Below are 27,489 nucleotides of genomic sequence, written 5' to 3' on the forward strand. Positions count from 1 at the left end.
TCTCTCTCACTTCCCTTTTTCTTTCCTTGTTCCTTACTCTTTGTAAGTTAGTTCAGTTTTTTTGTTATGTACCCTTGAAATTAGAAATCACATGTACTGTTTCTTTGCCTCAAGCCAATCGATCAAGCTTTTTTTTTTTTTTCACTAACAGTTTATCAAAGGACACATTTGGCTCCCTGTTCAGTCAGATATTTTGCTGTCTGAATGATAAACAGCTTCTCAGACCAGCTGCTGTTCAATGACTGAAAATTGTAAATATGAAAAATCTCTGTTCAATATGTTTTATTTGTTTCTCAAAAATAAACGCTGTACGTGCGAATTCCTTGAAAAGGTGTATCACAAAACACATTCATGTCTAACAGAAGTCCAAGAGCTGTCACTGAAGCTTTTTTTTGTTAAATTAAGATTTATCCAGTGAAACTGAACAAAAAAAACAAAACATTCATTCAGTTTGCTTATGCTTTCTGGTTATTTAGAAAAAAAACTACACAGATTTTTTCTTTTAATCCTTCACAGGAGCTCCCGAAGGCTGAGTCCATTGGTCCCACTCTGATCTGGCCTGCTGTGGCTGATGTAGACTTCATCATGGCCACTGGTGAGCTTTCATTCGATATTGGGCAGCACAGCGCTGGACTGGACATCACCCTTACACCCAGCGTCGGCTCCTCGAACCCCACACCCAAACGCTTTCGCGTAGTTCTCTCTGATGCCACCGGAGGTGCCCGGGTTCACCCAGTGTACGGGACGGCAAATGTGACTCTGGTTTCAGACACAGAAACTCAGGCCGTGTGGGCGCTGCTGGAACAGCTCCATCAACCTCTGGATGAGACACTGATCGACCGTGTGCTACAGGGGCTTATTAATAAAGTCACCATAGACATGACACACGAACAGATGACTGCCGTGCTGGATGCAGTGGGGAAGGTGAGGATCAGTGTGATGTAGATGTTTTTCAACCTGGGTCAAAATTGTGTTCCCAGTGATGCTGCTGTAGCCTTCTTATCCAATGTCAAGTTGTAGGTAAGCAAATAAGATGCTTTCTAAAATCTGGACAGAACTTGAACACTCGTTCAACGATATCGTCAATACAGAAAACTAGAGCCTGCAGTGTTGTAAAGTCACTTGTTGCTCAAATTCATCCACAGGTGCTGTGTGATGTTAATAATTACATTTAAATTCATTGAGGCAACTTTAACTACCTTAATGAACTGCTGTAGTTCATAGTAGTGTAGTTTGTTTATATTATTTCGATTTACCATCAGTTATATTCATGTAATTTACTGAAACAAGTCAAAGTAGGAGTCTCATAGACTCAATTCAAGCTTTAGGTTTTGAGTCAAATTGATATCTGAGTTCAGGACTACAATAAATCGCTGAAGCATATTGATCTTATCTGGACTTCATGATAAGGATGAGGGCTCTGGTGTTTGGAGGATTAGATTGTTATTCCACAAGGTTCTGAATCAGCTCATAATTCATCATGTCACTGAATCACCAGTGTATCATCCAGTGCCAGGTGAATCAAGTGAAGTATAAGCTAGAGCCTTGGTCGTTCATTTTATACAGTGGCATATTATGTAAAATGGTGTTACGCAGAGAATGATTGTTATGGTTAAATTCTGTGATTTTCAGAGTCATTTGTAGTGTAATAGAGACGTGTAGATGGTGTCCTCATCTGCTGTAGAGCTGCTGATGCTGATTAGTTGGATTAATGGCTTTGGTATGAGACAGTACTAGATATTGATGATAAAAGACAATAGAATGTCAGACTTGTTGGACATGGGAGCTACATGTAAAGACAGAGATGGATTAAACATGATTTTGATCAGCAGAGAAAATGCTAAATTTACATGAAGACGATATTGTTGGTAAGAGTTCTCAGAAATCGTAACATGTCCTCTGAATGATCATGTTGAATGATCTCACTCTACATCCAGATTTTGAGCGAGGCTGAGCAGACTCCTCTGAAAGACAGCAGCCGCGCTTTGGCCTATGACCTCCTCTGCGCCCTCGCCAAGCCGAGCCGCACAGACACTCGCGGCCTGAGCTATTTGGCGACAGTAGCCGAGCGCTTTGCCTTCTCGCTGGTTAGTGACACACCGTGCAGCACCGATGGTCAGAGGTAAGAGTTTCAAATCTATAGCTGCATTATTTAACAAGCTGGAACTAACATTTTGCATACAAGCTATGTCTGAATTTATGAGCCATCATTAATCCCAGATTAATCCTAATATGACTCTTATGGTAGAGATACATTAATATGATCATATACGGTATATAATATAATAAGGTCACTACCTGACCATGACTAGACTGAGGCCTAATGTATTGTGTAATTAATAAGTCCAAATATGTTTAAACCTCATATTCTGTTCATCAGTTAGCTATAGATCTAGCTGTATTGTTTGTAGGTCCTGTGCCTCTCTTTTGAGCATTGTATATTAATTTCGGTTAATATTGATATCAGTACAATTCAGGGAACAAGGTTAATCCACCCGCATGCTTGGTAATTTTCCTTATGGCTGCTGTTTTATGATTTATGATTTCTAAATCATGTTTTATGGTCGTTACTGAAACTGAGCCAAGCACCTGCAGGGCAGAAATCTCCACTGTGGCATGCAAATGAAGTGGTCCTTGTCAATCATAAAACCATTGAGAGTATAGGTTCAGGTTAAGGTTAAATGCATGGGTTCATTTTATTATGCAAATAATCAATTATTTAACTGGATTGTCTAGCTCCAGTTGATAAGGTTAATATAACTGATTCCAAACAGCTGTCTTGAATAAATCTTTCACTCTGTAATACTGAGCATTTCACTGGTCTCAGAGGCCTTTTGTAGTAATCAGTAGTAATCATGGACTGTTAGAAAGTGCTGTGCTAGCTAGCAGTGTCATATTAAACTTGCATGAAGTAGCCTGTATAGCTGCTTGTAGTTAACATGTTTGCCTCGCACCTCTGGGGTTTGATTCCTGGCTCTGCCCTGTGTGTGGAGTTTGCATGTTGTCCCTGTGCTTCAGGGGTGTCCTTTGGGTCCTCTAATTTCCTTCCCTGTTCCAAAAACATGAATTTTAGGCTGATAGGCATCTCTAAATTGTCCATATTGTGTGATTGGGTGTGTGAGTGTCATCAGCCCTGCAATGGGCTGTCCAGGGTATCCCCTGCCTTGTTCCTTGAGTCCCCTGGGAAAGTTTCCCAGCTCCCCATGACCCTGTGTAGGAGCAGTGGTTCGGAAAACTGGCTGGATGAAGAAATCTATAAACAGGTTTATTTACACATAGAAAAATACAAGCACTGAGTGAAATGGAAGAAAAATGTACAAGACAAGAGAATGAACAGAGCCGAAGCAAGATCTGGATGAAGAACTGAAAAGCATCAGCAATAGATGAAAACCGTCGTCTCCTCATCAAGAGGGATATTCTTGATGGTCTTTTAAACACACTATGAGGAAGATAGAAGTCTATCCCAGCTTAAGAGCTGCCTTTGTCTTTGAGCAAATGGAGCCAGGTTATTATTGTTAAAAACAAAGCAGCTGGGGAGGTGATCACCAGAGCGATCAAAGGAGTCTAGAGATCACTCTAATGTGTATTTGTGTTTGGGGGTGATCTCCTATACAGCAAAACATATGGTAATATTGTATAAATGCTGTTTCTTAAACTTTTTCATCATTTCCTGAATTGTTTAACATGAAGTGTGTGTTAAGAAAGACTACAAAATATGATAGAAATATACTTGTATAGTACAAACACAAGTAAATCCTAAACACAAGTTCTTATATCCTTCAGTGAAAGAACTTCCCTTATAGTGTGTATTCTGACACAGACCACACACACACACACACACACAGCGCTACACACAACTCTATTGTTCTGCTTTTGAAATCAGCCCTTTTGACATATACAGGATATAAAGGATAACTCTGATTCCTCTTTGCCATTCCTACAGAGGAAAGACCCTGGACACGTGCCCTTACTTTACAATCACTGCATACAACTGGTATCCCACAGACATCAACGCACACACCTTTACAGGCACGAACGGCGATACCTTCACCCTGCCCGATGCCCTGCTGGAGGTCCCGGTGCTGCCTGAGGGTGGCATGTCTCCTCTTGCCTGCCAGAAAATACACTTCATAGAGTACCACACTGAGCACTGGTTCCTCACTAACACAAAAGGCAGCGCTCTAAACAACAAGGTGAGCAAAGCCAAATGTGTTTCATTTTCAAATCAGCAGGCAAATTGTGGGAATTAATTTTCAGAGATTACATAAATCAGTACATGAGCAATTCTGCTGAGAGATGGGCGTGATACATTTCCCATTTCAAGATGTTTGCTCCCAGTATGCGAACTTCCATCAGAAGTTCATGTTTCATTTTTAATAACAGATAATAATAGCAAACACAACCAGAATACAGAATACTAATATGAATAAAATGGGACAGGAGGAAAAAAACAATGTTTAGTATGATGAGAGTCTAAGTACAGTGTTTAAACTAGCACCTTTTTTTAGTACAAAGTCATGCACTTGCATTAAAGTATAATGGCCATTTACTTTTGATTCTTAAACACACATCTTTGTTGGGAAAATCACAGCTGGAATTATGATCCATATAGTAAAGAAATATAGTAAAGAGCAAAACCCTACGAGGAGACCCATTTCAGCCACTGTCCAGATGGTGGCAGTGTTGTTCAGTCGGTCAGTTAGCAGTCAGTCACTGGAGTCCTGCTGCTTTCCTTCTTTCTCGATGCTGTAATTGTAATTTACACGTGTTCTATATTAAAGCACAATTCCAGTTTGTCAACACTGCAGTTTCCCAGAAGACATTGTTTGTATATTCCTGGTTTTCTGTCATAGATATAAACTTAGCCAGTTTGTTATTTATGAATGTTTTTCTTTCTTTTGTGTCTGTGTGTGTGTGTGTGTTTGTGTGTGTGCAGGTATTCTCTGTTAGTCTTCAGGGCCGGGGGTCCAGACCTTTAGCGGATGGTAAAGAGGTGGTGTACCGCATACACACACCAGACCGCCGGGTGAAACCCCGTCAATCTCTGTGCCTTCTGTGGAACCAGGCAGCTGAGAGGTGGTTGACCTGTCTCTATACACACACACAAAGGACAGTGTGGACTTATTCTACTGTCACAAATAATAATGCAGTTAATTAATGCTATTCTCCATCTAAATCTAGCCTCAGTAACCAAAAGGAGTTGTTTGTTTTTAAAAGCCGCAATTTTTGTAAAAAATATAATTTTTCTTGTGGGTAAAAGCCAAATGTCCACGCAAGGCCAAATCTTCCAGGTATTCCTTGTGGGGACATTTGCTTCTCATGAAATCATGTGGTCAGACAATCTTGTCTTCTTCTTCTTCTTCTTCTTCTTTCGGCTTTTCCCTTCAGGGGTCGCCACAGCAAATCATCTCTCTCCACCTATCCCTATCTTCTGCATCCTCAACACTTCCCCCACTAGCTTCATATCCTCATTTATTATATCCATATACCTCCTCTTTGGCCTTCCTCTTTGCCTCCTGCCTGACAGCTCCATGTCCAACATTCTCCATGTCCAAACCATCTTAATCTGGCCTCCCTAACTTTGTCCCCCAAACATCCAACATGAGCTGTCCCTCTGATGTACTCGTTCCTAATCCTGTCCAACCTTGTCATTCCTAAAGTGAACCTCAACATCTTTAGCTCTGCTACCTCCAGCTCCGACTCCTGTCTCTTCCTCAGTGACACTGTCTCCAAACCATACAGCATGGCCACTCTCACCACTGTCTTGTACATTCAGTTAAAACCTGCGTGACATTCATTTTTATTGGTTTCTCCTCCTCAGCTGGCTATCTGATGGTCAGTTCTGTCGAGTGGTCGATGACAGCGAGAACTTTGTGGAGTGTGCCTGCTCACATCTGTCCATCTACACGGCGTCCGCTGAGATCGGCTCTCTGTCTTCATACAACGAGGCTTTCTACACTGCAGGCTTCATCTGCATCTCAGGTTCTGATTAAGTCTGATTAATTCTTTAATCACACCAAACTAGGCCTGGAGAGTTAAGACTTACTTTCTTCTCTCTTTAGTCACAAAGATTGCAAATCTGTTTCTAATGTATCGTTTCTTCTTCGTCAGGCTTTGCCTTGGCCATCATATCTCATGTGCTGTGCTCCAAATTCCCCATGTTTGCTGCCAAACTGCTCACACACATGATGGTGGCCTGCTTAGGGACACAGGTAGGACAAATTATAAATGAACAAAGTCTTAAAAAAAAAAAAAAAAGTATGCACATTTGTGAGAGACTTTTTCCTTTTTTTTTTCTTCATCTGTAAAAGGGTTTTATTTTTGCAGGAGAAAACATAGACTGTTTTTTCCTGTTTTTGCCCAGTTGCTATTCTCATGGTCAGAAATGAACCCACCTACACTGACGTGGGCGGTGCCATAGAGGGCATGACATTTGAAGTTTGCTGACACAAAGTTTTTTTTAACTCACTTTGGCCCAAATCTGTGCAAACTTTACCGTCTCCTTTTAACTCATTTAACAGAGTAAAATGAAAGGATTAAAAGTCCACCCCTATTTCTAAACACACTATTTTGTAGCATATATATAGTGAATAAGAACAAACAATACAGTGACTGTTAAATTTGATTCAGACCAGTCTTGTGTTATTACACACATGACACGTAAAAATATCTAAGCAAACAAATACAACAAATACAGCTGAATGATATATATATATACATTGTGAAATACACACACTGTCCACTTTATTAGGAACCCCTGTAACAGTCCCTTACAACTCAGTTCACATCACACATCAGAACACAATGTCATGACCCTGGCATGGTTGTTGGAACCAGACGGACTGGGTTGAGTATTTTTAGACACTGCTGATCTCCTCGGACTTTCACTTTCACACAGAATGGTTCAAAAAATACACTCAGTCAGGGCGTTTCTTTGAGTGGAAACCCCTTGTTGAAGAGAGAGTTCAGAGGAGAAAAGCCAGATTGATTTGATCAGACAAGAAATGCCAGATCTTTTAATAATCTTTACACATGTGGTGAGCAGATAAGCATATCAGAATCCACAACACAGTAAAACTTTGAAGTTGATAAGCTCTAAGAAGAGCCAAAGACAACATCCTGTCAAACAGGAACCTGAGGCTGGAGTGGGCACTGACTCACCCAGACTGGACAACAGGAGCTGAAAAAAAAAACCCCAAAGAGATGATGTGTTTCCAATGTGCACATTTTGATCAGTTGCTTTATTTTTGCATTTGCGCTATGATAATAAAGAGCCGAGCTTCATGCAAAAAAGTTTTAAAATAGCAGGTTTATCTCCAGGTGCAGCAGTGTATAGTAGATATCTGCTTCTTTCTTTTACACTGAATCAAATAATCATGCACAGCCTTCATTTATAACCTTCTACATATTTGCTATCCAAAATTTGGACTACTTTGCACTTTAATCCTGTCCATCATTTGATTGCAGAATAAGTCAAATAACATGAAGTTATTCAGAAAGCTGAAAGAATGTAGAACCATGTAGTCTTCATTTCCAATCCCTGCTGACTTGGTGATCCTTGCGTAGAAAGATATTTCTAGGAATTACATGATAACAGCTTGGATGAACACATCTAAATAAGACCGTATGGGCTACCAGGGTAACAACCCAGCTATCTCAAGTCTCCCTTCCCCATAAAACCAGAGGAAAAGGAGGGGGGGGCAAGTGGCTAGGGGACTGATGCTTATGAACAGGTGAGCTTAACCAGAGTGGGGATTTTCCACTGGTCCTGAATTAATATCGCGGAGCCGAATAACATGAAGATGCTTACGGCCTTAGCAAAAAGGCTGCCTCCAAAAAACCTGTATGCATTCTGTCATTCATTAAATGTTTTTGCTTTTTCCCTCTTCTCACGAACTCTTTTGAATGGAAAATTCCATGCTGGTCTTTTCGAGTGGCTGTGGGCTTTACAGTAACACAGGCTGAAACTTGTCTTTCTTGACTACTCGTGCTGTCAGTTTTAATGCTTTCTATTTGGAGAAGAAAAAAATACTTCGCGTTCTATGATTTTATAAATTACTATAACTGTGCTTATGGTTCTTTGAAAGTGGGAAATGATTCCTCATGTCACTTGAAGAATTTCATGATGAGTTTTGTAATGGGTTTATAATTATTCATAAATATTACAGTTGCTTCATAATAATTTCAGATTTATAAAGCTTGTGCAAGTTCACCAGATGACTTTTTAATGAATAGTCCCAAGATTAATTTTATCAAGGAAGTAGTTATTAGCACATTATTACAGCTTTATGGGCATTTTATATTACATTTATGGGCATTTTATAAAAAAAGACATTTTTACCAAGTTTACCAAAATTATAAGTGCATTTTAATCTCTCTCTCTCTCTCTCTCTATATATATATATATATATGGATAGATAGATAGATATTTGTAAAGCAAAATCCTATTTACTGGCCAGTCTATCAGTATATTGGCAGTGTAACCATTTCTGGTGTTTTGACTTTGCACTTTGTACTGATGTATGTTGCCTTCAAAAGTTTTGTCTATATATAGTCCTGGATTTGAATGCTTTATCTGCAAATCAACAATCCTGTGGTATTTGGCTGCTCGGTTGTTTTTTTGGCCAGCTTTGTCATTGTATTATTAGTCGTGCACAGCCAAACTAACCGAAGGTCTAGATTTGATTCTGGCTGTGTCATTTGAATGTGGACTTTGTTTGATTTGTTGTTTTTCCACATGAGGACAGAGAAGTGGCAGCACCAGTAAAGCAGGTCTCCAGGACAAACAGAATACTTGAATATTTAGATATTTAAAAAATCTTTTTGATGCTAAAAAAAGAGTGCACTTACTCACAGTAATACATTATATAGGATGTCAGAAAAGATGTTTACAGTACAGAGGAGATGAGAACAGCGTGACCTCAGCGACTTCACTACAAGATATCACTGATATAGCTCAAACACAGAACAGCCAGGTGGAGAGAAAAGAAACTGGTCATGATCCAAAGCAGGAACATGCATACGGCTCTTTTGACTACTGTTCTAATCTAGCACAGTCATGTGAATCTAAAGGTCCAGGTATATCCATATAGTTTCGTTACTCACAATGGTGTGGATCAGATGTAACTAAAACACTTTTTTTTTTTTTAGTTTATGAAGCACTTGAAGTTTTTGTTTCAGCTCCTAAAAAAAACAGGGAACCACTTTTTACACACAAATCGTATGAGGAACTAAATACATGTCATGCAAGTTATGCAACAGCACAGCTGATCTCTCAAATCTACAGAGCATTAGTCAGGAAGTGTGTGTTATTTTGTATAATTGCACTGCTCTGACAGTAGCTCTGGCTGTAACTTTTTTATAGCGATTATATTAATGCACTTGTTGTCATTTCTATAGTAACAGCTCATACGCAGGGACATAGACGGCAGACCTTCCATATAATCTAAGACTAATAATAATTGTTTTGTTGTTAACATAGAAAAATGTTTTGCCATGTATGACGTTTTTTTGTTAGAAGACATGTATTTAATATTAATAGACGTAGTTGGTGAGGTTCAGCGCTTTGTAACCATCACAGAGCTTTGCAAAGATTCCCAACATAAGAAAGTCTTCAGAACAGAGAAGGTTATAATTTTTCTGTTTCTCAGTAAAATTACAAAAAAAATTCTTGGGCAGTATCACACCACCTAAGCCTATATTATTTTTCATATAACCAGACCATATATTATCGCTTAATTAACTATCAAGTGAAATGATTTGGATTAATGAAGCTTTAAGTTACCACTTTAGACTAGTGTCAAGGTCTATGAACTTTAAGGATGGAGATTAAAGTATACTTCTTTGTCTTTTCAAAGATCATCAGTTTCCTAATCAGAAGAGAGAGCATAAATAAAGTGTAGTGAAAACTCTCCCCTTCAGCTATTCTCTGATCAAGTATTTTGCCTTCAGCAAAATAATTCAGTAAACACGTGTAAAACTATAACTGAGTCAATGAACCATGGCCAGTATTTTTTTTCATACACTGCTCAGCTCTTTTTTGTTCAGTTTGATCCACTGCAATACTTCAGTGGGACTCCCCTTTAGGCTCTTTAAGTACAGTATGCCAAGAACTCCTAGCTCGGGTGTATATTATTTAAAGAACATATTAGCCTCTCTAGTGACTTATTCAAACTGAGAGCAGTCATCAGTTACACATGATTTGCACCAAGGTATGTATTAAAGAGGATGTGGTTCCTATTGTACCTTATGGTTTAGTCATAACAGATACCCTTGAATTAAGGTATTTTCTGCATTTTATCCTTCTAGTCATTATTTCTTGGTAAGGTTTTAGAGGACAGGGTCAGTCAGTACCACTCATGTGTGCTGCTGTAACCTTGATTTTGATCATTTGATGATGTATTTTTTCTCACTGTAAGCTACTATATCAAATCCATTTTGAGTATTACTGAAAAAAATATGTATTCAGTTTAATAGATTTACATCTTTACGGGCAGGAAAGGAAAGCACTGGTGGCTTATCCATTTGGGCATGCTATATATATATATATATATATCATAACATTATGACCACTGATAAGTGAAGCAACACTGATTATCTCCTCATCATGACGACTGGATCAGAGCATCTCCAAAACTGCAGCTCTTGTGGGGTGTTCCCGGTCTGCAGTGGTCACTACCTATCAAAAGTGGTTCAAGGAAGGAACAGTGGTGAACCAGCGACAGGGTCATGGACGGCCAAGGCTCATGGATGCACGTGGGGAGTGAAGGCTGGCCCATGTGATCCAATCCAACAGACGAGCTACTGTTGCTTAAATTGCTGAAGAAGTTAATGCTGGTTCTGATAGAAAGGTGTCAGAATACACAGTGCATGACGGGTCAGGGCTGTTTAAGCAGCAAATTGAAGACCAACACAATATTAGATATAGGTCATAATGTTATGCCTGATCAGTATATATTGATCTTCTTGCCTTACTATGATGTACAAAACCACAAAACCATTTTAGTGCAAAGCCTGGGAGAGGAAAAGGGAGATTAGGGAGGGGATAATGTCCAGGAATATGTGTAAAAAAAAAAAAACTTCCCTGTGCAACTGGTGAGGAAAAGATGATAGAGAAAAACATGTGTTTTTCCCAGCCCAGTCTGGTTTCAGGTCTTTTGTGTGGTTTTTAATACAGTATCTAGTTGGAAAATCTTGTGGAGATCTGTCCATTTTCTGTAGGGGGGAGGGGGCGCCAACCCGTCACAATCATGCACACACACGTTCTCGCACACACTACAGACAATTTCGAGATGCCAATCAGCCTGCAACACATGTCTTTGGACTGGAGGAAGGAAGCCCCCTAAGCATGGGGAGAACAGACAGAGTCACCCAGGGTGAAGACAGGAATCAAACCCCAGAGGTGTGAGGTAAACATGCCTAACCACTAAACCACTGTACCACCAAACCATAGTATTAAACCGCTAAACACTCATCTGCCTATTACAGAGTTACTCTAAAACTACTCATTAGATCAAAGTCAAGTGTGAATAAGTGCCTAATTTACCAAACCTAATTTTAATACCTTATTTTTTTTTGAGGCTACGTTGTTACTAATGTTTCCCTGCGCCAATAAAATCTATGATCATGTGTCGCTGGTGTCGGTGAAACACAGTGTTCTGATCAGCTTTCTGATCATTCCCTGCTTTTGTAAGGAGAACGTTATCAGCCAAGAAAAACCTACACCCAGCACTTAGCATTCCCACTTGATAATCTTTGCGAGAGCACTGAGACTGTTACACATGACTCAGTTTTTCCAGTAATAATAAGTACACAGTATTTGGAAAGTACTGCACATTTTTTCCCGGACTGTTGTATGATTTGACGTTGCGACATTGTCGACCTCGCCACTTAGCTTTGAGCGCCTTTTCCCAGGTTGGATGTGTTTGTAATTACTCACTACTAGTGCTCTGTGCATGGAGAAAGTTCAGCAGATTTATCTGTGGATTCATACAACCCTTTCTGTCAACTGCTAACGGATGGCCTGATTTCTTTGATAAGTGCGTTTTGGCTGAGAAACAGCAGCATGCACACATTATCATAACTATGCAGTTTGGCAGCTGGCCGAGCATTGATCTACATCAGGTACACAGCTGATAAACGGGGGCAACAGTGGGTTACCTACAAAAAAAAAAGAAAAGATAAAGGAAAAAAAAGAGAGATCAATATCAGCTGGAGAGGTCAAGCCACCTGTCTCTCCTTCTGTCCTTCCTCTCACAACTGAAGATTGTAGTGAGTGGAAAGTTACCCAGTGAAGCTCACCTGGCTTTGTGTGTCATCGTGGCTAGGGCTCTTCATATGAGCGGCAATAACACGTTTAACTAGGGCAATTAGCTAGCAAGCCCGGGGCAATAAAAAGGTCTTTAGCTTCAAATGTATGCAGGCTGCACTCAGTGACAGTGCTAAGGTATAGAGCTACACGAACACACAGAGATCTCGGGAGCATAAACAGGTGCCCTGTGCGTGAGTGGATATTCAAAGCGAAATCTAAGCCTGCTTTCTTTTTTACATCTGAAAAGCAGTGTTCCTCAGCTCCTTGGAGATCTCAGGTCCGGGATTCTATCACGTTCAAAACCTAAACATCTTAACTCCTATATGACAGAATTCTGTATACAGTTTTGCTGAGATTTCTAAACACAGCAGCTACTTGCAAGTACGCAACGTCCAAAATATTTACATGAGGATTATATTTTATAGCACATCTGTACTGGACTGTTTCTCACTTCTACACAGAGGCAATGCTTAAGGGTACATATGAGAGAATAATTTATTATAATTAAAAATATAAATATCTACATGCAGACAAAAACGACTTCATCGCTTAAATGAGCCGATAACCTTTGACTCTTGCTTTAATGTTTAAATAATTATACAAATGTAATTAGGATTTCTTTTTGCCCAATTCATGCAGCATGACTGCTGCATGTTCATCTATTCTCACATTTCTATGCAAGCAAAAACTACAGTATGGTAACTCTGCCAACACTAATTAATGAGAAAATATGTAGTAATTAAAGGTGATGTCTGGTTCTCACGTTTCAGGTTGGATATTCACAGAAGCATAGATAAGTAAACGTTGTACAGCAGAATTTTGTGTAAAAGTACAATAATTCATTAAATGTGCACTAATTAAGTCATCAGTAATTATAGGAATTAAAAACATCATGGAGTGCTCAGACTACCACAAGCCACCAGAACAGCTTCCTGCACAGGTTCTACAAGTTTCTGGAAATGTCATGGAGGACTTAACACCGCTCTTCCGAAAAATATTCCCATAATCTGTATTTTAATGGTGGTGGTGGAGAACACTGTCTAAAACACTGCTCTCATCAGTGTCAGGATTTAGGGACAATGAACTTACATCATGCTCATACTGAGTTAACCATTCAGTGAGCTTTCTCTTCCTGTTGTCCTGGAAGACAACACTCCCATCAGGAAATATTTCATCACAGGATAAAGGTGTGTGCTCGGTATTGATTTACAGTGAGAGTTCTGTAGAAGCGGACCTAAAAAAAACATGCATTAGAAAACGGGCACACGGCAATACACAGCCACCAGGGTTTCATATCATTTGTCACCTGTGTATGTATAGTTTTTGGAAATGATATAGTTTTGGAAATGAAAGTTAAAAATGTACACCAACCAGGCATAACATTATGACCACCTGCCTAATATTGTGCTGGTCTCCCTTTTTGCTGCTTAAACAGCCCTGACTCATCATGCACTCTGTATTCGAACACCTCTCTATCAGAACCAGCATTAACTTCTTCAGCAATTTGAGCAACAGTAACTCGTCTGTTGGATCGGATCACACGGGCCAGCCTTCTCTCCCCACGTGCATCAGTGAGCCTTGGCCGCCCATGATCCTGTCCCCGGTTCACCACTGTTCCTTCCTTGGACCACTTTTGATGGATACTGACCACTGCAGACCAGGAACAGCCCACAAGAGCTGCAGTTTTGGAGATGCTCTGATCCAGTCGTCTAGTCATCACAATTTGGCCCTTGTCAAACTTGCTCAATTCTTTACACTTCTAACACATCAACTTTGAGGACAAAATGTTCACTTGTTGCCTAATATATCCCACCCACTAACAGCTGCCATGATGAGGAGATTATCAGTGTTATTTACTTCTCCTGTCAGTGCTCATATTGTTATGTCTGATTTTGTGTAAGTGCATATGTAATAAAGTGGCCATATTGAGAATATTAATTTAATAATATAGAATATTTATTGACTTATTAATAAACATAAATAAATGATGAGTAAAATGTGTTTTGTTAGTATATGTGTGTATGTTCAGTGAGTCTACTTGTTAATTACTTTAAATATTAGATTATATCTACTTTGTTTGTTTGTTTATGTTGTTGCTTGCATGTCTGGTTGCACCAGTCCTATTTTTTCTACTGCTGTTTCTTTTGTTTAGACATTACACATTGTTCTAAAGGCTAGCCAAGTAAAATTTCCCTCGAGACACCGCTGGCATTCTTCTCAGAAAAATGGGTACTTGAGAGAAAGTCATGAATTCTGAGGCTTGCAGGTCCACAGTTGACTGTAGATCACTGAGTCAATGAGTCATTTATTTCTTTGTAGGGTTGTAAATTAGCCTGGCTTTCACTCATATAACTTTGCCACATCTGCTATCTGTAATACAGATTTTTCTCTAACTGTAATATTATCATGAGGTTTATTTGCTCTACCATGAGCATCATTTGTTTTGGATGGAACTGCTGTACTTTTTTTTGAGATTCTTTGACACCAGTGGTCTCAGTAATAGTGTTTCTTGGGATTTCTCTCTAAAGAATAGAAAATTCGGTAGTTAAATGAAGTCCATTTGTTGTATGTTTGCATAATGTGGGTCTTATTTTCCTGCTACTCTTTTAACATGCTGAAAAAGCATAAGCCGAGGCATAATCGGCTTAAGCCACACATCCTGTGGTGCTCTGGACTCAATTTCAAACCATATCAACACTTTTATCAACAGAAAAACAATTTCTTTTATTCTTCCTGGCTTGACGAAACTGCGTTTATTATTCCCCAAGACAGGAAACAGGGCAAAGAAGTAACCAGAATAAACACTACCCTTGTCTAAAAAGTACACTAAGTGCTCACGTCTTACAGGAAGTGAAAATATTGTAGTCATGGAATAAACTCTTTTGTTTATAAGTGCTGAAAGCACTGTCTGGCTCAACCGTTCAGCCCTGAGAGACAGACTCAGTGGCCGAATTCTACGTGACGCATGTGAGCGAGTTTATCCTGACCACTCATTTACCGTAATGAGCCAGCCCCAGATGACGTCAAAGATGGAGAGAGAGGGTGGGGTGGGGGGGTGTTAGCAATCCAGGTCTCTTACATCTACATCCCACATCCTGGGCTCTTCCTTTACTTTTGTTGAGACGTGTGAGCGTGGGTATGTGTGTCACTGCAATCCCACACTCACACAAACACAGGCAAGTGAATCCAAACAGCATGTTGGTCCCACGACTCAATCAGATTAGGCAACAAAGGCTGTGCTGGGTTGCCAAATCAAACATAGCCATTTTCTCCTAATCTAATATGACCTGTGCTTGTTCACTTGACGTAAATCATCTGACTCCTTCTCCTTATTTAGTTTGATGGCTGGTTCAAACTGGTCAGAGCCTTGCACCTTTTTTTCCCCTTGTGTTAGGGAAATTGGAGGCACGTTGTACAGGTCAAGACCTTGCTGCTCTATATCGCGGCGTACCTCAAGCTAATTGCTAACCCCAGTGCAGCACTAACATGAGCTTCTCTGGTGGGGGCGAAGGGCCATCACAGGATGGCTAACGTTACTGCCTTGTGTCAGCTGGCCCAGCTCAGGGCCTGACGTCAGCCGGGAAGAGCGTTTTCTGATATCATCTTGCATGAAGTGACCAAGGAAGAATGCAGGAAAATGAAATAGAGCGCTGCACTGCACTGGGTCAAAACACACAGAAGAGTCTTATTGCAAACTGATGAGTTTTTGAGGTTTTAGATGTTGCATAACAGCAACATGACATGACATGACACAACAGCAAGCTTTCTTGTAACCTGCTATTAGAACATGACACTGATGACAGCTTTACTCTCTTCTACACCATGAACTGTCCACATTATTCTCAGTACATATATCCATCACTGTGAAACCTTGTAAGTTTTTGACACATTTATGAAGCATTGTAACTTGGTAAGTGCATTGCTGGAGCTTCTTTAGTATAATCACTATGTGGGCTCCTTAATATAATCCTTCTGCTGTTTTATGGTGCTTCACCATAGCTTCGGCTACACAGAGACTCCACTGTGGCAGTACCAGATTTTTTAAATTTCACTTATACATGCAGGAGACAAGGTTATTTAAATTACATTCATGAAAGTTTTAATCTGACACCCCAAAAGAGTTCTTCCGTTTGTCTGTTTAGGGTTTATCTCCTCCTTTCAGTACCCTTGAGCGTTCAAAGAGCCCTTCAGGAACCCCTTGAGATTCAGATTGTAAGGTATTAACTTCCCTATTGAACAATGTTTCACAGCTTTCAGGTTAAAGATTAGTGAAAGACAACTTAAAGGAGAAATCCAGTGTTCAGTATCTATCAAAAGTGGTCCAAGGAAAGAACCGTGGTGAACCGGTGACAGGGTCATGGGCGGCTAAGGCTCATTGATGCACGTGGGGAGCGAAGGCTGGCCCGTGCGATCCGATCCAACAGACGAGTTGCTCAAATTGCTGAAGAAGTTAATGGAGCTACTTTTTTTTGTTCTTTTTTAAGCCACTCCCCAAAACATGTACACACAAGCTGCAGAGGATAAATGCAAATACATGAAGCATTTTGAATCAACAGTCCAGTAAAGCCGCACTTGTTATATATCACTTGTTTCCGATCCCAGTACATGTGACAGTCTAAGTCTCTGTCTTTTTTATACTCTAAATATTTTTATTGACAGAATGTAAGGAGAGCTTTGTCAAAGATTACAAAATGTTTTGACCTAAAATCACTGACTTGCCTTTTAATTCTGTAGTTCATGGAAACAGGAAACGTTGCCCGAGCTTCCAAAAACATAATGGCATTTCTTTCTTTGTTGAAGATGTGTAAGAGTAAGAATTAAACTCATTTATTTGGCTTCAACAATAGCAGAGTATTTTTATAACAACGTATATCAATCTGAACGGCATCCTCTGTGCTTTACTCTTTATCTCCACTCTCTGTGTTGTCTAATATGATAACCTTTAGCCTTCAGACCTACTTTCTGTGTTTTTTTCATTAGAGAAAAGCGTGGATGTTTGAGAGCAAACACTGACATGCCATTTATATGGTTCCATGTGTATGAAGTCTGAAAGCTCAGAACATATTGCCTTCTCTGTATGCGAAGAATTTGACCAACAAGCAACAAACTCCAAAGTGGCCCATGTAGAACCTTGAACTTGTGTAAAGAGGTTTGCAAATAAAAGCAAAAAACTGATCTCACCTTTAACACCAATCTCTTTGCTCTAGAGTTGTTCTAGAGTTGTCCCTAACTTGCTGAATCTTATTTACAGACAAATTCTTGTAAAGTATGATTTTCCCCTGTCACTTTGTATAGTTGCACAATGAAGCCCTTTACTGTGAATTAGCAAACAAGTCATCTCCTGCAGTCTTGCATCTATAAATTCGACCCCACTTCTTAGTCTCAAACATAAACACTGTGCTTTGTTAGTCATCCCTACAAATATTTCTAGTCCCAGTTATGCAGTTATCTATCTGTCTGTACAGCTCATCACAAGTCCCTCAGACCTCTGGACAGATTGCACTGGCTGAATTATTTTTGGAAATCCCTAGACCTATGGGCAATCCACTTAGCCTGGACTTTAAACGGTAAAAAGGGGACAAAAGTCCAGTTTCACCTCATGAGCAGGTGAATACACATGGCCTTATGCCAGTATAACTCAGCTGAGTGAACATGAATTATTCAGACAGTAGAGCAAAGTGCACGTCTGCTTTTCTGAAGATGTAACACATTTACCTAAAAGTTTAAAGTCCACTTTCACAGCCTTGGATAGTGTGAAGTGTTGCATTTTGTAATTACCTTTAACAATAGAAGGGAAATACTGTGGAAGCAGATTAGAATAGAAATAAATGAATAATTCCTATGCCAGAATATACAGGATGTGCATAAGCGTCTACAGGATATGCTTAAAGACACGGGGAAGGAAAGCATCAATGCATCATTATATTTAAACTCTATGGCTATTTGGGGATTCTTTTGTCTCTGTTCCCTGACTACATGGCAGTTTGGTTGGTGTTACTCACAGATGATGCTCTGTTGCTAGCCAAGTAAGTAGTCTGCGTTTTCTGTGTGAGCTTTTCACATGATGTTCATGATGTGTTTGAGTTCACCTGTAGGGGTCGCTCTCTAGCCACACTCGTGGCTCTAACACACCGTGATATTGTGTAGTTGCTGTTCTGTCCCAGAACGAAATCCACTACTTACTTGGAGTCAAGTAATCCTCCAATCTTGTATGCCATCTAGCCATTAATGAACTTTTAATGAATAACCCAATTAACAAGCAGCGAACAAAGTGATTGAGTATCACATGGCAGGAATGAGGTGCCATATAAGAAAGCACAAAAACAAAAGCTGCAAGGAATTGTTATACAGACTTCCTGAGATCATCTTCATGTGTTGTATTTCAGAGTGGTGTGAATGAACGTTGTTATGAACTTTTACTGTCATTTGCTACGGTTTTAAAGTTAACTTTAACGCCAAGCCAAATATGTTTTGCCAGTAATTAATGTTCTACTTGGTTTTTTAGGTCAGGCATGCAATTTCATCCCTGTATGCAATCTAACCTAGTGGTTAATACGGTTAATGAATATTTGCAGTTATTTTAATAATGTGAATAATCAAACGAGAACCAAAATAATGGGGCAGGGAATTAATTTTTAGATTCTTTAGAACTTTTTTATGCAGGTTTTATTGCCACAGGGACAGCACAAACAGGTCAGTTTATGAGTTGGCATGGTCACCTCTATTTTTCAGTCTGAGATAGTGAATGCTGGGTCTACCAGTTTGATAAAAGTCAGTGATAAAAGCATAACATGGCAGAGAACAGCATAAGGTATCTAGGTGCACTGCAGTGAGGTTATCAGCGAGCTTAACTGCCCATTTGATTATTGTTGGTGAGTCAATAGATTAACTGCATCTGATTAACTGTTAGCACCCTTGTTTTTCCTTCACGTTTCCTCCAAGCTAAAAGTCAAACATTAAAAACACACAGGGAGAAAATGACTTGGAAGGTAAACATGCATTGCTCAGGCTAATATGTAACTTACTTTGATATGGTCAAGCTTTTTCTAAGGAAACATTTATTTAATGGAAGGAGTCTCCAATGTCAGCGTTTCTGATCCGTTCAGTTTTCGGTTTCGGGGCGGCTTGTGCTTACTCAGAACATGACAAAATCTTTTTGTCTGATTAAGTCACAACTATAGCTGCTACAACATAAGTGATAACAGGACAATGTGGTATAAAAGAAATAAAACACTTCAGGATTTGCCGTTACCGCAAAATAATTAAAGCAGCCATGTTTAGGCATATGCTCAAGAACATGACAGGGAGTTGTGTGTGATAGGTGTTGTATGTGATTTAGCAAAAAATAGCTTTCAGTACAACTGCCTCCTGCTGAGTGGTGTGTACTTCAGTAAGAAGTATTTACTAAAGTAAACAAGTAGTGTGTGTAAACAAGGCCATTTGCTAGGCTTATTGTTTCAGAGTTACTAGAGTGGCACAGAAATGGCTACACTATATGTCTGTATGTAGAATTTTATACTAACTCTTAAGTCTCCTGACTGCAAATGCAGTGTTTGCATGAACGTCTTGGTTTCCAAAGATTCCTCTGGAATCATTTAGCACACTGGGATTTGTATGAAATGCTGGATTTAAAGGTGCAGTCAACATTTTGTACTAAGTACAAGTCTAAGTTGTCGTATTAAATAATAGATCGTAAATATATTTTAATTAAAGTAAGGTATCGGGCCACCCTGAGTCTCCAGAACAGCCTGGTAGTCTGTGAGAGATCTGAAAGATTCCCCTCAGTCAAATTAGGTTGAAATCTGGCCAGTGTGAATGGGGCAGGGTCTTACTGGAAAAGACCACTCCCATCCGGACAGAAATGTCAGTATAATATAAAGGTGATCAGACTGAACAACCTTGCACTGATTTGCAGTGACTCTTCTTTCTAAGCAAACATATTCAAACTTTTTCACCATGGAGCCTATTTCCAGGTCTTTTTTCCCCCAGACAACTTTGAGCAAAATTGCTGACTGCACCTTAAATGAGGACAAACGAGGACACAGAAGTCCAGTTCTTTACAACACTGCACCTTGTTTTAGGAAATAACACAGTCAGAAAACCTTCATTAACCTGAAACCACCTTAACTTCCTGTGATGTTCCGTTTTGGCAAAGAGCCGTGTTTCAGATGCTGCCCTCCCACCCAATCTTATTACCCCAGTCATCACCATTGAGAAACCAATTTCTTTGGACTTCATTACCATTACCTGTGCCCACACGTAGACAAAAATTCACACAAGTGTGTATGATAAACACCTTATCCCATAGCTGTGTGAAATTAAAAACCCTGTTAGATATTTCCTCCCTTCAGACCTGGAATGTAGTTAAGTCTGTTGGAAATAGCAGGAGTAGTGAATGTAGGAGGGGGAGACTGAGTAGAGGGACGTGAAGAAGACAGAGACAGTGATGTGCAAAGGTAGATGACAGAATTGTGATGAATGCAAGAGCCTTAGGGCCAGGTCTGTGAGCTACGTGCGGCGCACTCAGCCTCTCTCGCAGAACAAAAGCGGCCGAGGAAACACCCACGATGCTGCCGAGGCTGGAACCAGCTAGTTCAGACCGGTATCTGTTAGGGGAGGAGGAGGAAAGGGGGTAGCGAGAGAGAGTGAGAGAGTGAGAGGGAGAGAAAGTCTGGCAGTGTGCTATACTCTAACTGATGTCATCTTTTGGCCAATACTATTAATAGTTCAGCATTAAAGCTGCATCAGCACTGGACCAGTCGTCTTGTTATGATTATGTAGTGGACTGGAATTATTGGGGAATTACTGCCATATTACATGTGTGATCCGGTTAGTGAATAGCTATGGTATGTACTGCTGTGCTGTCCAGTCTCGAATAATGGTATATAATACTGGTGTCTTGTTTTTTATTAAAAGCTGGGAGGGGGGAAATAATCTTCTCATCCCAGGTTCAGACAAGTCACACGTACACATTACAACACTGTGTTTTCACTTCCTGTGTCTGTGTTGAGCCTGGCACCAGACATAATTCAGACTAAAGATCGCGTAATCTTTTTTTTTTTTACAAAATACAGACTGTGCATTTTTCTTGGGAACACACAAGTCAACATGCAGCATCAGAAAAGAACAGAAGAGAAGTGGGAAAGCTGAAAGCTTTGCACTTTTGGAAAACTGGCCATCGGCAAGCTATGAATCGAACACCGCGGCCTCGGTGCTTGATGACAAACACACATGCTGTCCTGTCTTCTACACAGGAAACCACCAAGACATCTCCTCTTCCTGAAGGGAGAAAACAGACTTAGTCTTAGTTTGACTAGTGTGATATTATTATCACAGTGGGTGTGGGTGCGGAGGATGGGCATTTCACTTTCAGTAAAAAAATAAGGGAGCAGGGCTTTGCAGTTCACCAACCACTGGAGCTAGCTGTTTTCTAAAAAAAAAAAAACAGCTCACCACATGTAACGATACACAATTTTAGATATAAAATTCACATGAATTAACTTAAACATTAATGTAATCTGTGAGAAACACAGATAACAATGTTACTGGGTGCATTATGTGCAGTTTTCCATTCTCCTAAGATGAAGCAATGAATTCATTGTGCCAACTATCACTGATGGTTTTAGTTACCTTGGGATCTCATTTCTGTGGCTTCCACCGACCGTTATAAAAGACCAGTTGCTTGTCAGGTGCATCATCATACATACTGTACACAAGACACAGCGTCTTTAGAATTAGCCTTTATTTATCACATATACATTACAAGCACAGTGAAATTCTTTCTTTACATATCCCATCCTTGAAGGGTTGGGGTTAGAGCACAGAGCCATTATGCAGCAGCTTGGCAGTGCTGGGGCTTGAACCCTAATCTTATGAATAGCAACCCAGAATCTTAACCACTTGAGCCATCACTGTATATTTCATTCTCTCTCTCTTTCTCATTATTAGGCTTTTACACCCATAATCCCTCTTCCCTCTTTCTGTCAGGTGGTCTGGTGTTACTTAGCACTGATTGTGGCTAGTATTAGTTAGAACCAAACTATAACTGTAAGACTGTTGCTGGGTTGCCAGGGCTGTGGTTTTTGATCAGATTTGGGTGATATTTCATGGTTTCTTTTATTTTTTTCTGCAAGTTGATGTCTGGCTGTAGTGCATGTGTTCATTATATCATTAATTCTGTTCTGTAAAAATAAAATGGATAAGCAGGGTTTTTAATGCAAACAGCAAATGCGTAGTATACATGTCCATGTTCAGGGCGTCTGCATGGTTTTAATTCTGCTATATTAACATGTTTTTAGTTTTAGGAGTCTTATCAACAAGTTTAAGAGGGTTTTATGACCTGGCAAACCTGCCACAACTCTTTTCTCAAACTGGTTTGGCTGAAAGAGAAAAAAATGATCACGAATCACTTGCTTGTACAGTGGCTTTGAGCAACTTTTGTATAATATTTGTGTGCATGATTACATTTCTTTGTAGCCTAATATACAGCTCGACACCCCTGGAGAATTAGCAATGCAATTTACCTGTCTGAGAGATCTGAACGGAAACTGGCCCGAGGGTGCAGACGGCCTGACTCTTTTCACAGCTGTAAGTAGGGGGAGGTGCTCTGGTGACAAAACACAACAATCATGGCCAGAGAAGACAAAAGGAGTTAACTTGTTCTAAATTTAGCAGGCCATGTCTGAACTGCTTTATGATTCATATAACTGGTTACTCCAATTTATCAATTTAAAGGTTATACAGAATTCATCAATGGTTTCACGGATCATGTGACGGCTGGAAATTAAATCTCGCAAGATAAATGTGCCAGAGTTCCAGAGAATTCCGGTTTGTGCCGGCGATAAAGGCTGCCTCATTTATCTAATGTTGCAGGATAAACAAGCAACCACACGTCAACCACAATCTGGCTTGAACCTGCAATATCTTGCTTTTAGCTGAGCACTCATCCTTTCTGGTCCCTGTCATTTATATGTCAGTCACAGCGAAGGGTCTGTAATGTATGAACTTGGCTATTTTAAGCCTGCATGGCTTCTGTCCTTTTCACTCAGCTTGTGTCTGAGGAGACCGCTTCTCGACTCATCAGTAGCAGAGTAACAGAATGAGATAGGCTTGGAAGTTGAAGTTCTTAAAAAACATTCATAATAAGTAAGTTGGTTTTGCTACTCGCAGAAGAAGCTTGTATTCACACATTACAGCACAGCAGAATTTTTTTCTTCACATATCCCAGCTTGTTAGGAAGCTGGGGTCAGAGCACAGGGTCAGTCATGACACAGTACTCCTGGAGTGAAGAGGGATAAGGACGTGGCTCAAGGGCCCAACAGTGGCAGCTTGGTGGTGTTGAGGCTTGAACCCCCATCCTTCTGATTTATAACTTAGAGCTTTAACTATTGGGCAACAATTGCACTACTCTCAACTTCAAGGAATTATAAGACAAAAGAGAAAAAGTCATGGTTCTGAACAAAAAATAACAGTGACCTTGCGTACCTTCATCTTTCACTAAGTTCCCTGTGTCACTAAGTTCTCCTAGCAGAGTGCCTGGCTTGTCTTTTGAAGCCTGATAATAATGATCTGAGAAGAGCTGTGAATGAATCATCTTTCAGTGCCTGCCTTCATATTGCTGCCTGCTAAGGACAGAACCAAGTGAGGAAACAGCATGGGGCTGAAACCCTGCTGCCTTTAAACCACTTTATGCACTGAATTTCATTTTGAAAAGACTTAAAAGTATTCAATACAAATTGAAACCCATATATTTGTTCAGAATAGTTCAGAAGTTTAATTAGCATGATCTTAGAGACGCCAAGTTAAATGAAAAATTCTTCTGTATTGAATGGGAATTCATATCGACGCATGACGGCCCATTGTGAATGAAGCATATCGCCACTCTCCATCTGCTTCATCAGGCTGTCCAGGCTGTGAATACCAGGTCGTCTAATCTCTTATCTACGGTCTGTTGTCACCTCCAGGATTAACTGTTCTAGCTTTCGGAAATTGATGTTACGTTGCGCTGTATTATGGATCGTTCCAGAACTTGGCTACAGTTAGTTCTTTGTTTGCATGCTATAAATACATTTACACACACACAGCAACAAGAGCTTAAAGAGATTTGGAAGTGACATGCCTAAAAGTGAAGTGGAATACTTATCTGGATGCATCATCTCACTCAAAGTTCATGTACAGTGTACAAATGAGTGAGTACAGGACCTGCAGCTCTTCAGGAAACCAAAATGGTGGTAAGACAGTTGTTCAGAGATGAATGCCGCTGACGTATAGCCACGTTGTTCTCCATAACAATTAGATTAATGTTTATTAAAGTTTGCGCTATTGTGTTATTGACGGTTAAAATAAGCATATACACTGACTGGCCACTTTAATAGGAGCACCTGTATTCATAATGCAAAATGTATAATGCACAATGCAAAATATCATGCAGATATCTAGCAAGAGCCTCATTTAATGTTCACATCAAATATCAGAATGGGGAAATTGTTATTTCTATGGCATGGATGTTGAAACTTGAGTTGAGTACTTCAGAAACTGCTGATCTCCTGGGATTTTTACACACTACAGTCTCTAGAGTTTACACAGGACGGTGCAAAAAAAACAAAAAAAACAACAACACTGAGCGAGCGACAGCTCTGTGGGTGGAAACGCATTGTTGATAATAGAGGTCAGGGATCTGCTCAAGCTGCCAGGAATTATATAGTTACTCAAATAAGCACTCGTTACAACCAGGGTGAGCAGAAAAGCATCTCAGCATGCACAAAACATCAAACCTTGCAGTGAATGAGCAACAACAGCAGAAGACTACACTGTGTTCCATGCCTGTCAGCCAAGAACAGGAGTGTGAGGCTATCATGGGCTATCTTACTCTTTCCTGTTGTCCTGTTCGAGTGTTTGGATTCATCCTTGGCCATTAAACTAGACAGGAAGGTCATTCGGTGAATGAGGAGGAGCCCTTGCTTCCCACAAAGCTGAATCTAATGTTACTGATGTAATCAATTCAGTGAGCCTGGGAAAACAGTTCCCTTAAAGCAGAAGGTGGATCTGAGCTGTACTCCCCTGTTTCATTCACTCCAGCAGCTCCTTGGGGGACAGCCGGTTGGCACAAACATGTTTTGTGCTTTAGCCTGTGTCACAGAAGTTTTCTTTATAGGTACAAGTAAAACAGGACATGCTGTTTCTTTCTGCCTTCTTAACTGTAATTAATAGAAGATTCATTACAGGAGCTTTATTTGTAATTTGATATTTCCTTAAAGCCTCAGATTTTTTTTTTTTCTTCTTTCAAATACACTTAGGGAAAAGTCTGCTAGTGAAGCACGTCATCAAATATTATAACATATCGAATATATATCGAACCCAGAAATTTGGAAAGTAATATTTGTCTTCCCAAAATGAAAGAAGGTACAGATTTCTTTCAGAATTGTTGTGAGTATAAGCAGCAATGGTATGAGGAAAGACGGACCACTGCTTAAAAGTGATGAATAAACAAAGGCGGCAAAGCATTACACTCAACATGGTGGCTGTAATTCATCAGTATCGCACCTCAGTAAAACAGAGCCTTTCTTGATTGCTAGACACATTATGTAATGTGATTATTCCTCTGACACATGTAAAGCAATAAGCACTCTGATCACATGCACATGTTTAAACACGGTAGCAGCAACAACCAAAAATATATAGATATTGTTTTGCCAAAGCTCACAAATAATTTACACCAATTTCTCCATTTGTATATCATTTCAAATTCATGTTTAAATGTAATCTTGTTTCATTCTTTCGGGAATATGTGACATTACTGATTCAATTAGATAGAGTGTAGGCAAATATTAAATAATCCTACCAGATATGTCTTTAATCTTGTACACATTAGCTCGTAAATTAATGTACATATATATAAAAAGAAGGAAGTGACACAGATATTTGTAGCCATATATACACTGACCAAGCATAACATTATGACCACCTGCCTAATATTGTGTAATAATGTAGATTGTAGAATAACCTTGTACAAATGTGGGGTGTTCAAGTCAAAAGAGAGGCTGGATTATTTAAAAGTCTATTTATGTACAGTGACAGCGCTGTTGATCCTTCTCACCTCTACCTCAATAACCCTTGGGAGTTAAAATGTAGGCTGCAAAACCTCAATGTGACTCAGACTCGGAGTTAGCGCTCGGGACCTCGATGGCGTGTCCAGAAATGTAGCAGCACTCAGAGTGAGCCTTTGGCCTCATAAATGTTTATCCCGGCTTCAGTCTTATGAACATAATAACACATGGCAGTATATGATCTGTTGATTAGTTCTTGGGACTTTCTGGAGTAGTTTCCTGCCCCCGAGCCTCCGACATGCAAGAATGTTACTCAACTCTGTCCGTAACACAAACAGGAAGTTGGCAAACTTTCAAATAACTATGCATTTCCAGTTTACACAGAACTTCTTTGAAACCATTTGGATGTTTTACTCAGAGCTAATTTCGTAATTAAGTGAAATATGTTTTCTTTATTTGCATCAATGTGGTCTCATTGTTACAGATTCTAACTTAGTTCCCTTCCAGACCAAAGCTTAGTTAGTATCGTGATAAAATCAGAATCATGACATGACATTAACGTCATCCAGGTTTGCTATCAGTTTGCATCAGGTCTGCAGTAATTTCCTGTTGCCAAGCACAAATCAGATGTCATAAATAATAAACCTGAGTGTGCATGAAGTGTGTACTGTAGTATTCAGAAAGGAAGACACTTCTCTCGGTGTGAAGGATTATTAGTATAACAAACTGACAAGGTGATTACATATAACACTACAACTGCCATAATATCTAATTAGAGTGGAGTTATACTCTTTACACTCTGCACCCACTCACAGGTCTGATTTATTACGCTGTTATTATTTACACTGCAGAAAGAGGTGTAAAGCCGTGCCATTATCTGTGTCTGTATCCGGATTGAAATCTAAAATAAGCCCAGCCTAAACTGAAGGGGTTTTTTGGAACAAAATATGAGCTTTATCACTCTGTCCCTGGAAACACTGGATCACACTGCAGGAGGGAAAACCCAGCGGGAGGAATGCCAGCTCTGTCTGCATAGTTTGGGAATTCTGGCTCTAACAGTTGAGGCCTATATCAGTTACATCACTCAAGTTCATAATTCATTATAACTGCAGATGTTTCATAGGGCTGTTATTT

At 39.8% G+C, this 27,489-nt stretch overlaps 1 protein-coding gene across 4 annotated transcripts in view; it reads left to right on the forward strand.

Moving 5' to 3' along the window:
• The window catches only part of adgrv1 (adhesion G protein-coupled receptor V1), a 123,927-nt gene that overhangs the window by 69,496 nt on the left and 26,942 nt on the right, over positions 1-27,489 (forward strand). For all 4 annotated transcript variants that reach the window (XM_058375379.1, XM_058375380.1, XM_058375381.1 and 1 more), the window contains 6 exons: positions 517-924; positions 1,938-2,122; positions 3,944-4,193; positions 4,937-5,076; positions 5,822-5,982; positions 6,112-6,212. In XM_058375379.1, coding sequence (XP_058231362.1) covers positions 517-924; positions 1,938-2,122; positions 3,944-4,193; positions 4,937-5,076; positions 5,822-5,982; positions 6,112-6,212 — 1,245 coding nt within the window. The remainder of the gene's footprint in view (positions 1-516; positions 925-1,937; positions 2,123-3,943; positions 4,194-4,936; positions 5,077-5,821; positions 5,983-6,111; positions 6,213-27,489) is intronic.

This window comes from Hemibagrus wyckioides, linkage group LG22, assembly GCF_019097595.1.
Source record: "Hemibagrus wyckioides isolate EC202008001 linkage group LG22, SWU_Hwy_1.0, whole genome shotgun sequence".
NCBI lineage: Eukaryota > Metazoa > Chordata > Actinopteri > Siluriformes > Bagridae > Hemibagrus > Hemibagrus wyckioides.